The following is a 14,733-nucleotide window of genomic DNA, read 5'->3' as shown; positions in this document are numbered from 1 at the left end:
CCTTGTTTTAAGGGTATCCGTGTAAATCTATTATTATCTGCCCTTGTTTTAAGGGTATCCGTGTAAATCTATTATTATCTGCCCTTGTTTTAAGGGTTTCCGTGTAAATCTATTATTATCTGCGCTTGTTTTAAGGGTCTCCATGTAAATCTTTTATTACCTGCCTTTGTTTTAAGGGTTTCCGTATAAATCTATTATAATCTGCCTTTGTTTTAAGGGTATCCGTATAAATCTATTATAATCTGCCTTTGTTTTAAGGGTATCCGTATAAATCTATTATTATCTGCCTTTGTTTTAAGGGTCTCCATGTAAATCTATTATTACCTGCCCTTGTTTTAAGGGTATCCGTGTAAATCTATTATTATCTGCCCTTGTTTTAAGGGTCTTCATGTAAATCTATTATTATCTGCCCTTATTTTAAGGGTCTCCGTGTAAATCTATTATTACCTGCCTTTGTTTTAAGGGTCTCCGTGTAAATCTATTATTATCTGCCCTTGTTTTAAGGGTCTCCATGTAAATCTATTATTATCTGCCTTTGTTTTAAGGGTCTCCGTGTAAATCTATTATTATCTGCCCTTGTTTTAAGGGTCTCCGTGTAAATCTATGAAACAAATTGTGGTTTAAATTGTGTCTAAATAAGTTGATGGTAACCTATGTCCTCTTACACATTGGTTTTAGTGGTATCAATATGTACTGCTAATCATTTTATATTCATGATCAAATTTACAGTTTTCTTTGTCTGTAAGACATGTGAATCTTTGCAAAAACTATGAGAAAATAGTACTACTGCATATAGGAATACCCATTTCATAAAAAGAAAGTAATCAATTGCATAGGCAATATTTGACTTCTGGTGTGGAATAATATTTCTTGCAATACGGAATTCACTTTTGGGCTAATATTCTTGCATATATGCAATATGCATATATATATACATTGTATATGCAATATCCAATATATATTATTTGTGACACACTAGTTGCAATATGTTACATGTTTTAAAACAAACTTAAAAACCACTAAGACATTTTTTTACAAAAATATATAGGAGAAATCACATTGGTGTTGTAATTTTCAGATGAAGAATACAGTTGAACAGAAATTCCCATGAAATGTAACAGCTCTACAATATGTTCTACCAGGGGAAAGGTTAAGATCCTGTCTTTTATTCCTCTTATCATTTCCGACTTTCCAATGTAATAAGATACACCATCAGATCTGCTGCCATGGTTGTAATTTTGGAATTTGATTGTATATAACTGTTGGGACATGGCCGTTTCAATTCTTCAATTGAAATAAGATTTAAGACGATATGTGGTGATAAGTTACAAAAACACATTTTATAATAGAGAAGTGCTTTTATCAGTTCATCACATTTATTCACCTCTACACCGACCACACAGCCCATTCACAGTGGTATCTACTAAGGGTAAAATCTACCATTATGTGTACTGTTAACGTCCAACTCCCACTCATTCTCATCTGCAAGGGATTAACAAAAAAATGGTTTTCACAACACACCATTTTCTGTATATCTTTGTCACAGCCAAAGTAGTTCCCCTAATTAATTGGTTAAGGTATTAAATAAACTTTGTCAAATAGAACACTGGTATCAAGTCCCAGTGTAAATTCACATTGGTGATTTCTATTTTTGGTCCAGAAAAAAATCACTAGTCCTCTGGTATAAAAGAATCTTCAAACATTTCCAGGTAGACATCAAGTCAGGCTTTCTTTGACATGTCATAGGCATCCTGTAATGATAATAGACATGGGTAACTAAGAAAGAGACAAAATATTAAATCATTTCATTCATGAAATCAGCACTATCAATATTTTTTGCCAAACTTTACTTAAAACATGTAGATGATTTTATAGCACCATGAATAATCATAATGCATAATTTTTTTTTACCAAAATAGTAATGCACTTATTCACTGGTATGGGGGTCAGCTTTTAAGGAATGAGGTCGGGACAGGTCACAATCAGAGAACCAGACCCGGGACAGGTCACCCCGGGTCTGGTTCTCTGATTGACCATATATAGGTATAGGGGTCACCTGTCCCGGGTCTGGTTCTCTGATTGACCATATATAGGTATGGAGGTGACCTGTCCCGGATCTAGTTCTCTGATTGACCATATATAGGTATGGGGGTCACCTGTCCCGGATCTAGTTCTCTGATTGACCATATATAGGTGTGGGGGTGACTTGTCTAGGGTCTGGTTCTCTGATTGACCATATATAGGTATGGGGGTGACCTGTCCCGGGTCTGGTTCTCTGATTGACCATATATAGGTATGGGGGTGACCTGTCCCGGGTCTGGTTCTCTGATTGACCATATATAGGTATGGGGGTGACTTGTCTAGGGTCTGGTACTCTGATTGACCATATATAGGTATGGGGGTGACCTGTCCAGGGTCTGGTTCTCTGATTGACCATATATAGGTATGGGGTTGACCTGTCCCGGGTCTGGTACTCTGATTGACCATATATAGGTATGGGGTTGACCTGTCCCGGGTCTGGTACTCTGATTGACCATATATAGGTATGGGGGTGACCTGTCCAGGGTCTGGTTCTCTGATTGACCATATATAGGTATGGGGTTGACCTGTCCCGGGTCTGGTTCTCTGATTGACCATATATAGGTATGGGGGTCACATTTCCCAGGTCCGGTTCTCTGATTGACCATATATAGGTGTGGGGGTGACTTGTCTAGGGTCTGGTTCTCTGATTGACCATATATAGGTATAGGGGTGACCTGTCCCGGGTCTGGTTCTCTGATTGACCATATATAGGTATGGGGGTGACCTGTCCAGGGTCTGGTTCTCTTTATGATTGACCATATATAGGTATGGGGGTGACCTGTCCGGGTCTGGTACTCTGATTGACCATATATAGGTATAGGGGTGACCTGTCCCGGGTTGGGTTCTCTGATTGACCATATATAGGTATAGGGGTGACCTGTCCCGGGTCTGGTACTCTGATTGACCATATATAGGTATGGGGGTGACCTGTCCCGGGTCTGGTTCTCTGATTGACCATATATAGGTATAGGGGTGACCTGTCCCGGGTCTGGTTCTCTGATTGACCATATATAGGTATAGGGGTCACCTGTCCCGGGTCTGGTTCTCTGATTGACCATATATAGGTATGGGGGTGACCTGTCCCGGGTCTGGTTCTCTGATTGACCATATATAGGTATGGAGGTGACCTGTCCCGGGTTGGGTTCTCTGATTGACCATATATAGGTATAGGGGTCACCTGTCTCGGGTCTGGTTCTCTGATTGACCATATATAGGTATAGGGGTCACCTGTCCCGGGTTGGGTTCTCTGATTGACCATATATAGGTATGGGGGTGACTTGTCTAGGGTCTGGTTCTCTGATTGACCATATATAGGTATGGAGGTGACCTGTCCAGGGTCTGGTTCTCTGATTGACCATATATAGGTATGGGGGTGACCTGTCCATCATCTGGTTCTCTGATTGACCATATATAGGTATGGGGGTCACCTGTCCCGGGTCTGGTTCTCTGATTGACTTTACAATGTATAAAGGTATAGAAGTTTTCTACTAAATCAAGCTTTCCTTTGGATTTCATCCAGTCCTGGAACAACTGCTACAGTAATTAATAGATGGATGTAAATAGTTAATATTTTCATTCTATTATCAGATTTTCTGATGCCACTACTGCGCTGTCAAGCAATATTGTCTGACATACACAATAACTAAAATTTCTGGTTCAGAAACAAAATATAATGCATGGTTGCATTAATTCAACATTCAAATGACAGAAAGAAACAGAATAAGGTTTTAATGTTAGTATATACCTTGCGAGCGTCATCTACACAGGATGTAAATGCTCGGACATGTGTGGAACAGTTTAGTGTCTGTTTTGGGTTGCTTTGGTAACAATGAAACACATCCTGCTGAATGTCCTGACAGACTGGTGACCCAGTATTCCGTCTGTTGGATAACAAAAGTGTTCCAACATATAAATCACAAATATTTCAAATTATTAATGTCATTTTATCAACAAGAGCACCACTAATAGCATGATAGTACATTCAAGTCTTGAATGTAGACTTATTTGAATGAAGTGATATGTAATGGTAACAAAACATAGTATCTTATTCAGAATAACTAGATATTTCCTTTCATCTTTATTTTCTATTCATGCAGCTATGTACAGCTAGATTGTTATGTATAGGAACTGAACATGACCACACAGACAAGATAAGTCTACAGGATCTTCAAATACCAGTAAACACAGTTAAGCATGTCAGAAAAGAGTTATGCTCAAGTTTCCTCATTTGAATTATGATAAGTCATAATTACATAAATTTCTTTTCTAAATCATCCATAGCCCGAGAAAACTGTTCTTGTTGAGTCTGTAATTGTTGCTCACTCTGAAAAAAAAAGAAAGAAAAAAAAAGAGAAAATTAAATTAAATAATATTCTATTTTGTTACCTGATTTTCTTTCTTTGTAAATGTAAATTAAGTGTGTTTGATTGTTTCCCAGGACAATTGGTAGAAAATCTAAACAAGTCAGTCGACAGTCAGAACCATTGGCCAGCTTGGAACATCTGAATGAATGGGTCCAAACATTACAAGTGCAATCAATGATTTCGAAAGCTCTCCGGCGGCAGCAATCACACTATGCATTCATTTTTTATGTATAAGCACGTCATTTTGAAATTGTATGTCACATAATATCTCTCCTAGACCTCTAATGGATGTACAAACCAAATAAGAAGGATGTGGACTTACAAGCTTTTAAAAACTAACCCCCGAAATCTTTAAAGTGAGTTTTTGTGTCAAAAAAAGTAAGTCCACTAAATAGTAAAATGCCAAAATGCCAATATTTTTCCGCATGATTTGCCACAGCATCACTCCTGGATCTCTAATAAATGTATAAACCAAATTAGAAGGGTGATAGGTGTATACTTTTGGACTTACCCCCAAAACTTTAAAGTGAGTTTTGGTGCCAAAAAAGTTAAGTCCACAAAATGGTAAAATGCGAAAAAATCACAAGAAGGGCATGAGGTGTATACTTTTGGACTTACAAGATTTCAAAAAACTTTAAAGTTTTGGGGTGGGACGCCGACGCCGGGGTGACAGCATTAGCTCTCGTTACTCGTGACCGGTAAGCTAAAAATGATTTTGATGAAGCATCATTTTGATTGTGATCGCTGATATCTGATTATTTTGGGTCATTCAGTAACTAAAAAATCTGTTTCATGCCTTTATTATTGGTGAATAAGGGCGATAGTTCATTGGGTTTGTCCCAACAGGGAAGGGACATAGTATGATACAAATGACTATCCAAATACAAAGATGTACCAAATTTATCCAGCAATAAGTCCAGAGGCCAGTGCCGAAAATCAGGTCAAATGTGGGAGTGGATTTATTACAAGATAAATATGGTATTGTTTCATTTAATGTACCCTGACAATAACATAACCTGACCTGTTCCTCGTATTTTTTCAGTCTTGCTTTTGATACTGCTTCTCTCTCTTCTGTTGCTTTCAATCGCTCTTCATATTCCGATTCAATTTGTCTTATTTTACTGGATGGAATTGCATAATCCTAAAGAAAAGAAAACATTCCTATTAAATACACCATTACACTGTAGGCACAGAATCAAACATTCCTATTATATACACCATTACACTGTAGGCACAGAATCAAACATTCCTATTATATACACCAGTACACTACAGACACAGAATTAAACATTCCTATGATACACCAGTACACTACAGGCACACAATCAAACATTCCTATTATATACACCAGTACACTACAGACACAGAATTAAACATTCCTATGATACACCAGTACACTGTAGGCACAGAATAAAACATTCCTATTATATACACAGTATACTACAGACACAGAATTAAACATTCCTATGATACACCAGTGCACTGTAGGCACAGAATAAAACATTCCTATTATATACACAGTATACTACAGACACAGAATTAAACATTCCTGTTATATACACCAGTACACTACAGACACAGAATCAAACATTCCTGTTATATACACCAGTACACTACAGACACAGAATCAAACATTCCTATTATATACACCATTACACTGTAGGCACAGAATCAAACATTCCTATTATATACACCAGTACACTACAGACACAGAATCAAACATTCCTATTATATACACCAGTACACTACAGACACAGAATCAAACATTCCTGTTATATACACCATTACACTACAGACACAGAATCAAACATTCCTATTATATACACCATTACACTGTAGGCACAGAATCAAACATTCCTATTATATACACAGTATACTACAGACACAGAATTAAACATTCCTATGATACACCAGTGCACTGTAGGCACAGAATAAAACATTCCTATTATATACACAGTATACTACAGACACAGAATTAAACATTTCTATGATACACCAGTACACTACAGACACAGAATCAAACATTCCTGTTATATACACCAGTACACTACAGACACAGAATCAAACATTCCTGTTATATACACCAGTATACTACAGACACAGAATCAAACATTCCTGTTATATACACCAGTACACTACAGACACAGAATCAAACATTCCTATTATATACACCAGTACACTACAGACACAGAATCAAACATTCCTGTTATATACACCAGTATACTACAGACACAGAATCAAACATTCCTGTTATATACACCAGTACACTACAGACACAGAATCAAACATTCCTATTATATACACCAGTACACTACAGACACAGAATCAAACATTCATATGATACACCAGTACACTACAGACACAGACTCAAACATTCCTATTATATACACCATTACACTGAAGGCACACAATCAAACATTCCTATTATATACACCATTACACTGTAGGCACACAATCAAACATTCCTATTATATACACCAGTGCACTGTAGGCACACAATCAAACATTCCTGTTATATACACCAGTACACTACAGGCACAGACTCAAACATTCCTATTATATACACCAGTACACTGTAGGCACACAATCAAACATTCCTATTATATACACCATTACACTGTAGGCACACAATCAAACATTTCCATTATACACCAGTACACTACAGGCACACAATCAAACATTCCTGTTATATACACCAGTACACTACAGGCACAGACTCAAACATTCCTATTATATACACCATTACACTGTAGGCACACAATCAAACATTCCTATTATATACACCATTACACTGTAGGCACACAATCAAACATTTCCATTATACACCAGTACACTACAGGCACACAATCAAACATTCCTGTTATATACACCAGTACACTACATATAGAGTCAAATCTTTACTCTTTTAGTACATTATTCTTATTTCATTTCTTTTCACAACAGTTTTTCTTTCCAGTGGCATAGAGGAATGAAAGGCAGCTACACCAAACAGAAAGAAATCCCTCCACAATGCTGTGAAAGTAGATTGAAAGGCCTTTTTCACTGACCTGACATTCATCTCATTTTTCAAAAATGATTATAATATAATATAGACATCATTTCCTGTAGTACGATCTATTGTATATTCATTTGGAATTTTCAGACACTCACAAAGTCCATTCCACCTCCAGATTTTGGTTCAGGTTCTGGTGCTGGCGGTGGCCCTGTAAAAGGAAATACTGTACAATAAGTTTGTTCCACTGTAAGCGCTGGGATGATTATTCTTTTTGCTGAAGTCTATGAATAGTCAGTTATGATACTGTACTAAAACTTCTCATAAAATGAAAACATACAACAAATCATCTGTAACAACAAAGCGAGTAGTGTGCCTCCATCAGGGATCAAACCTGCAACCTCAGCTGATAGGTTTAAAACAAGAGGGGTATGGATAATGTTCACAAGCCATAATTTAAAAAGTTGTGGGGGATGTACACAAGTCTTTTTGTAACATTTCTCTGGTAGGGTATATAAAACAGAGAAACATAACTCCACTTTGTTAATAGAGAGCTACACCATGACTATTTTACTATTAACCAGTAGGATTCTTTTTTATAAGGGTTACAGTCATTAACATTTGTTTGATACTTACCTTTCTCTCGGCCAGATAATCTGTTTATCACACTTTGTGTAACCTGAAATTTATATATAGATTATTGATGAAAATTGCAAATGAAGCACATTGTTAGTAAGTCATTTATAACATAATTATTTTTCATGTTGTAGACTAACCAGGTGTACTAGGCATAAAATGTCACCAGTGCACGCAAAATCTGCATGCGTGATGAGGAAATGTCTAACTTGAATGAAAGTGAGCGAGTCATACATGCATTTTAATTGCATCACCTGTCACTCGAGCCAAGTGGGCTAAAAAGTATTCCAGTAATTCCATTATATCACTACTGTACTATAAGTACTGAAAAGTACAAAACCAAACTTAATCTTTTAAAAGGCACCATTTGCAAACCCAGGTGCCCGGACAACAATATATTTTTGAAATGTGCTTATTTGACATTGCATATAACTCTCCCAAGGATTACACATGGTAAGTTGAAGAAGAAATTGGCAAATTGCTTACAAATGTCTATTAATGCGACAAATCTGTCCCTAACGTTATATGATCCCTCTCCAAATAGTCTCAGCCCACAGGGGCATGTCTAGTCTTACATTGTATATTAAAAAATAGCCAGAAATACTTTTAAGTTTATATATATATTTCTGGTTATTTCTTAATATAAGGTATTTCTGGCTACTTTTTAATATAAGACTAGCCAGAAATACCCATATATATAGGTATTTCCGGCTATTTTGTAATATAAGACTAGACATGTCCCTGTGCTGAGTCTGTTCCCAACCCGGGGTGAACCCCATAACAAGGTATGTAAAAGTGAAAGTTGCGTAGGAAAAAATGATCGTCATGCAAGAGCTGATCAGTTCTACGTTTGCAGAAAAACTTACTGCAATATCATCCCTGTCCACAACTACAGTCCGCTTGCTGTCAGAAGCTCCCATGTTTTGTTTCAAAAGTCACCTTCTCGCCGGTGAATTTACCGGAAGATACCACCGGAAGTTGAATACTTTTATAATTGGATAGGCGTAATACGAGGATAAACACGCCGGAAAAAACAATTTCGGAAAACGTAACTTCCATGTCTTTATGTATTCAGTCATCAGCGAATCAAATTAGTTCTTTTCAAATATTATATGTTATTCTGACATTATAGTTTTTTATAGATAAAATATAAATATAGAGAATTTTCATTATGAAATGTTGTTAAATTAGTCCCCTTCAGCCCTTGTGGAGAAGATAACTGAAGTCCAAATGACATAACAATGACAACACAAGACCCCAAGACCATAAGGCTTTACTTTAAACTAAATATTTGGAGAAAAATGACATAATTTTGTAGTTGCTTATTTATTTCCCATTTCAAGATCTGTAATGTGTACAGTATAGTATTGTATAATTCAATGTGTCTCTTCAAACCCAACAATTGTATACGTAACGTGCACTGGGGTTAAAACGGACACTAAACCACACTGCCACAAAAGCTAGCCAATGGACTAAGTAACATACAGCTGATGTGCCCCCATCAATTAACCGACACAGTAAACCCCCTTCACCGATTCATAGCTTCGACAAAGCTTCCATGGGTTCATGTGACATCCTCAGCATACACAACTCTGTTCTTCTTCTTCTTCTTTGGTTATTAAACCTCCGTCAAAAATGACGATTACGGTTACGGAAGGATCGTTGTATGCTTTTTAAAAGAAGTAAAAAAGTGCAGGGATTTGGGTACAGTGAGAGGGTTTCTTTCCTCTTGTTGTTATAGAGAATACTAGGCCTGATCACTACCACCAAATATAATGTGCAGGGGAACAACAGATCAGTCACCCATCCAAGAGCTGACAAACGCTTGATGTTACTTAAGTATTATGAAGCTGAAATACCAATATTGATGAACCATCACATATGTTATAACCCAGGGACCAATTAATTCTCCAAAGTTTTAAGATTGGGCTAAAGGCTGACCCTTATAGCTGTTGTAATAAACCATTTGGCTTTGAAGCAGAACATTGTCTATTTGCTGACAACTGTCTCCTGTACAAAAGTACAATTTTTTTGTAGTTAACGGGAATGGATTTTGTGAGTTATTTACCTTTGTTTGAGAGTTGTGTCCCTTAGCAGAAGTATGTATTTGTGTATATATGAGAGTATTTTGCTGAATTAAAGTTGATTTATTAATTGTGAGTGTGAATATATGTGTTCAGAATGTAAAATATATGTATTATGAGAGTATGTTTTTAGTTTTGGAATGTGTGCGAGTAATAATGATTGTGTATTTTATATTGAAAACAGTGTATGCCAATCAATGTGCACCATTGTGAATGGAAAAGTGTGCTAGTTTATATGTGTGAATGTAACGAGTATGTGTGGGAAGGTGTCCTAGGCTCGGTTATAACCGGAACAAGGACGTTAAGCCCCATCAATCAATCAATCAATCGGCATGTGTGGGAAGTTGTATGAAGATAAAGAAGCCATTGGCTGATACTTCATTGTTGATATAAAACTTAAAAAAAAGATACTTCATTGTTGGAAGTTTTTTGCTTCCCTTCTATACTTTCCTTACACTTAATAGAAGCCATTGGCTGGTTACTTTCCTTCAGTCTATGTTTTGCCAATGATAGTGTTGAATAAATGTAGGACATGTATTTAATTCTTGTGTGGTTTATATGTTCAAAGCACGGTACTATCAAGTAAAATTAAGAACCTGGTTTGTAGGGAAAATCAAACCGTTACAGAATTGGTGCCGTGAGCATTTTTTTAGTCATCCATACTTTGAATGTGTATTTGTGTTTGATAATTACTATGGAGGCACTGTTGAAGTCCTTTAGTATCAGTCCTACATTGTCTGTGGTATACAGTACTGCTTCATCAGTTCAGTCATGTAGTGTTGTGAACTCGACCAGTTGTTGTGTGTCCACTCCACCTATAGTTTGTCAGCCAGTTGGCTGTAAAGTCAAGTTCAACCCTAGTTGTAGCAATGCTAAGACTGAGATTCATAGGACTACTGTTGATATGGGTATCCAGACAATGAATTAGTTTGTGCATAGGAAGCATTAGGAGCATTTGCCTTTTGATGGGTCATTAGATATTGATGACTACCTTGTGCATTTTGGTCAGGTCAGTGTTTGGAATAGTTGGAATACTAGGGAGATGGCTATACAGTTAGCATTGTCACTTGAGGGTAAAGCTAGACAGGTACTCCATGGTCTAGACTCTCGTCAGCTGGAGGATTTTGACATCATTGTTGATTTGCTTAGGCAACGGTTTGAACCTGAAGGTCTTGAGTGAACATTTCGTTCATATTTCAAGAACAGGCAGTATCTAGAGTCTGAAAGTTTAGCAGAATATGGGACCAGTCTACAGATACTTGCTAGGAAGGTATTTCCAAAGTCTGTGAAGAGCGAGAGGGAATTGTATGTCATCTCACAGTTCATAGCTGGTATACCGGATTTTGAGCTAAGGAAACATGTTTGTTTGAACAATCCCAAGACATTATCTGAGGCTGTGGTTCTGGGTAATCAGTACGAGTCGTTCATCCAAAGTTTTGGTTTGAGTCAAATACATTTAGTCATACTACTCTGACTTCAGGAAAGATGGAGGCTCTTCTTGAAAAGTTTGAAAAAACGGTCAGGACAAGATTCAAAGGTCGTCGTCTTTGCTACTGTTGTCGTCGGAAAGGACATAGAGCTAGTGAATGTCCATATAAGGCTGTCTGATTGGTGTAGTGGTTTTAAATATGTTTTGTTATACCGAAGGTGAATAAATACCTGTGTATCCAACATAGCCTCCGGTGTTTTATGGTAGCATTTTTAAGTGGTAGAGTTGTGAAGGTTTCTTTGCTGAATTCTGGTTACCAGGTAGTATTTGCTGATCTCTGTGTGGTTAATTGCAAAAGTTTTGGCCGTGTCTGTGCCTTGTGTACTTGGTTAACATGAGTTCTATGTGAGCTGGACACTGCAGGATGGTCTGTAGTTGAATGGCGAAGATACCTGTACCAGTGTGGCTGACCAGAGACGAGAGTTACCGTGAAGCCAGTACCATTTATTGAAGGAGGCCTTGGATCGTCGGCCGCGCTTCATGAACGATTCGCGTTCGCGCCAGGTGTGTCGCTGGACTTCGCGATTCGCGTGTGGATCTGTGGACCTTTCCTAGAATATTTGGGACATTAACTGTGACATGTATAATTGTGCCGTGATATAATTGTTTTTAATATTTGACATATTTGTTATTTTTCCGTTGTGTTTTGAGACAAAATGTTAATATATTAGAAAATAACATTTGTCTATTTTTCAGAGGGAGGAATGTAACGGGAATGGATTTTGTGAGTTATTTACCTTTGTTTGAGAGTTGTGTCCCTTAGCAGAAGTATGTATTTGTGTATGTATGAGAGTATTTTGTTGAATTATAGTTGATTTATTAATTGTGAGTGTGAATATATGTGTTCAGAATGTAAAATATATGTAGTATGAGAGTATGTTTTTAGTTTTGGAATGTGTGCGAGTAATAGTGATTGTGTATTTTATATTGAAAACAGTGTATGCTAATCAATGTGCACCATTGTGAATGGAAGTGTGCTAGTTTATACGTGTGAATGTAACGAGTATGTGTGGGAAGTTTTATGCACTCACATGCTACCGGATCTTGGGAGTCCACCACTCCAATTACGCTATACTGTTTGTTTACAGAAAATGCTGAGCTGCCTTTCCAGATGATGCTTCGAACAGAATTAATTTCATTACCTGAACTGGAGGATCTGTATTTCACCCAGTGTGCCTGATAGAGAGGGAGTTACATCCTCCGTATCCACACCAGTATATTCCAAAGCAAATATTGTTTAAATCTTTATCTCAATGTGGAAAAGAAGACTTTAACCTTAACATTGGGTCAACTTTGTCTCCATTTCTCCTAGAGGCCATACCCCTCTTTTTATACAAAATGCAAGTCCCTATCGCCATACAATGTTCTAGGTTATATCTTGTAAGAGATCATAAGAGATCCCAGAGGGATCTTTACACACACCATTGAATAATCTTTAGCTGTGTCATGGACAGATCTTCTCTCCCTTTTCACCTTCACACTTCTTTTCCTCTTATTAATCTGATAACATGAACAATTGGAACCTACAAATACACTTTAAGGAATATCCCTCCAGTACTTTTTTTTAGCAATAACAAACTTGAATTATAACAAGAGATCCCAGAGGGATCTTGGCGCCCACCATTGAATGATCTTTATAGATTCCATGTCAGATTAATATTTTCTCTATTTTTCCCTTCCTCTTACTTTTCAAACAAGGGGAACCTATATGAAATTTGAGAAAAATCCTTTTAGCACTTTCTAAGAAATAGCGATAACAAACTTCAATTGTCAAAATCCAAGATGGCTGCCTGTCGGCCATGTTGTTTTCCGATTCGTCCCAAAATGCAATATGCATAACTAGGGACCATGGGAAAACTACATATGAAATTTGAGAAAGATCCCTTCACTACATTCTGAGAAATAGCGATAACAAACTTCAATTGTCAAAATCCAAGATGGCTGCCTGTCGGCCATGTTGTTTTCTGATTGGTCTCAAAATGCAATATGCATAACTAGGCACCAAGGGGAACCTACATATGAAATTTGAGAAAGATCCCTTCTGTACTTTCTGGGGATTAGCGATAACAAGAATTGTTTACGGACGGAGGGACGGTTGGACCAGACGCAGGGCGATTTGAATAGCCCACCATCTGATGATGGTGGGCTAAAAATCAAAGATGGCCAGCTGTCGTCCATTTTCTTTTTCTGTCAAAAATTTTAATGTACTTACCATAACTACGGACCAACTGGAAACTACACATGAAGTTTGAGGAATATCCCTAGTGCTTTTCAAGAAATAGCAATAACAAGCTTCAATTCGCAAAATCCAAGATGGCCACATGTTGGCCATTTTGTTTATCTGATCAAAAATCTAAATTAAATTGCCACAACTAGGAACCAAGGGAAACTTACGCATGAAGTTTGGGGAATATCCTTCCAGTTCTTTTAAAGAAATGACGATAACAATGATTGTTTATGGATCGACAGACAACACAATTTGAATAGCTCACCATCTGATGATGATGGGGTAGAAATCCACTAAGGCAATTCTGCATGAGTGCCATCTTAAACAGTTACCCCAAAGTCATAAGCCCACCAAATCTTTAGACTTTGTGAGACAAAAATTGAGTAACAGAAAATATAAACATGAAAACTATATAACATTTACTGCATTATTTATTACAATAAGTCATGTTCAACATGTACTGTATATCATATCCATCAAGTCCTTCCAAATATTTGCACTAAGTATTACATAGCTTTATATCCACAATGTATGATTTAAATATGACATATAATATGAAATATTACAAACAATACAATCAATAGACTATACTTGTCTTATTGTACACTCTGACTGGACATAAATGTTGTACTCGTTTAGGGCCATGGAAATCACCCTGATACTGAAATCACATGCAATATGTATGCTTATAACGAAAGCTATTCTAACTCTAGATACCCCTACTTCAGTTTTTTTGATAATACAATCAAAGATGTATGTATGTATAACAATCTTGATGATGCTAATCAAAATAATGCCTCCAAATATTTAATTCAATAAAGGTCAGAGGTCGTATTATAGATGACGTACTTCGATAAAAA

The 14,733-nt window shown here is 37.0% G+C and overlaps 1 protein-coding gene across 1 annotated transcript; it reads right to left on the bottom strand.

The window, feature by feature from the left end:
- Positions 1 to 1,338: 1,338 nt before the first annotated feature.
- On the bottom strand, positions 1,339 to 9,069 carry LOC117331476 (MICOS complex subunit MIC19-like). Its single transcript, XM_033890204.1, has 7 exons — positions 8,940 to 9,069; positions 8,074 to 8,116; positions 7,596 to 7,648; positions 5,467 to 5,586; positions 4,335 to 4,405; positions 3,827 to 3,962; positions 1,339 to 1,751 (listed from the first exon to the last, which is right to left on the bottom strand). The coding sequence occupies exons 1-7, from the start codon at positions 8,991 to 8,993 to the stop codon at positions 1,722 to 1,724; spliced, it is 507 nt and encodes a 168-aa protein (XP_033746095.1). The 5' UTR covers positions 8,994 to 9,069; the 3' UTR covers positions 1,339 to 1,721.
- Between the last annotated feature and the right edge of the window lie 5,664 nt (positions 9,070 to 14,733).

Source organism: Pecten maximus, chromosome 7 (genome assembly GCF_902652985.1).
Source record: "Pecten maximus chromosome 7, xPecMax1.1, whole genome shotgun sequence".
In the NCBI taxonomy this organism is placed as follows: Eukaryota; Metazoa; Mollusca; class Bivalvia; order Pectinida; family Pectinidae; genus Pecten; species Pecten maximus.
The sequence above is the reverse complement of the archived record's forward strand: the minus strand, read 5'-3'. Positions and strand labels throughout refer to the sequence as shown.

Excerpts from the sequence above, each read along its gene's own strand:
- LOC117331476 (XM_033890204.1), bottom strand. The coding sequence starts at position 8,993 with ATGGGAGCTTCTGACAGCAAGCGGACTGTAGTTGTGGACAGGGATGAT. Across the intron at positions 5,587-7,595 it reads CTGGAGGTGGAATGGACTTT|GATTATGCAATTCCATCCAG; the intron begins GTGAGTGTCTGA and ends TCTTTTCTTTAG. Across the intron at positions 1,752-3,826 it reads GTGTAGATGACGCTCGCAAG|GATGCCTATGACATGTCAAA; the intron begins GTATATACTAAC and ends TTATCATTACAG.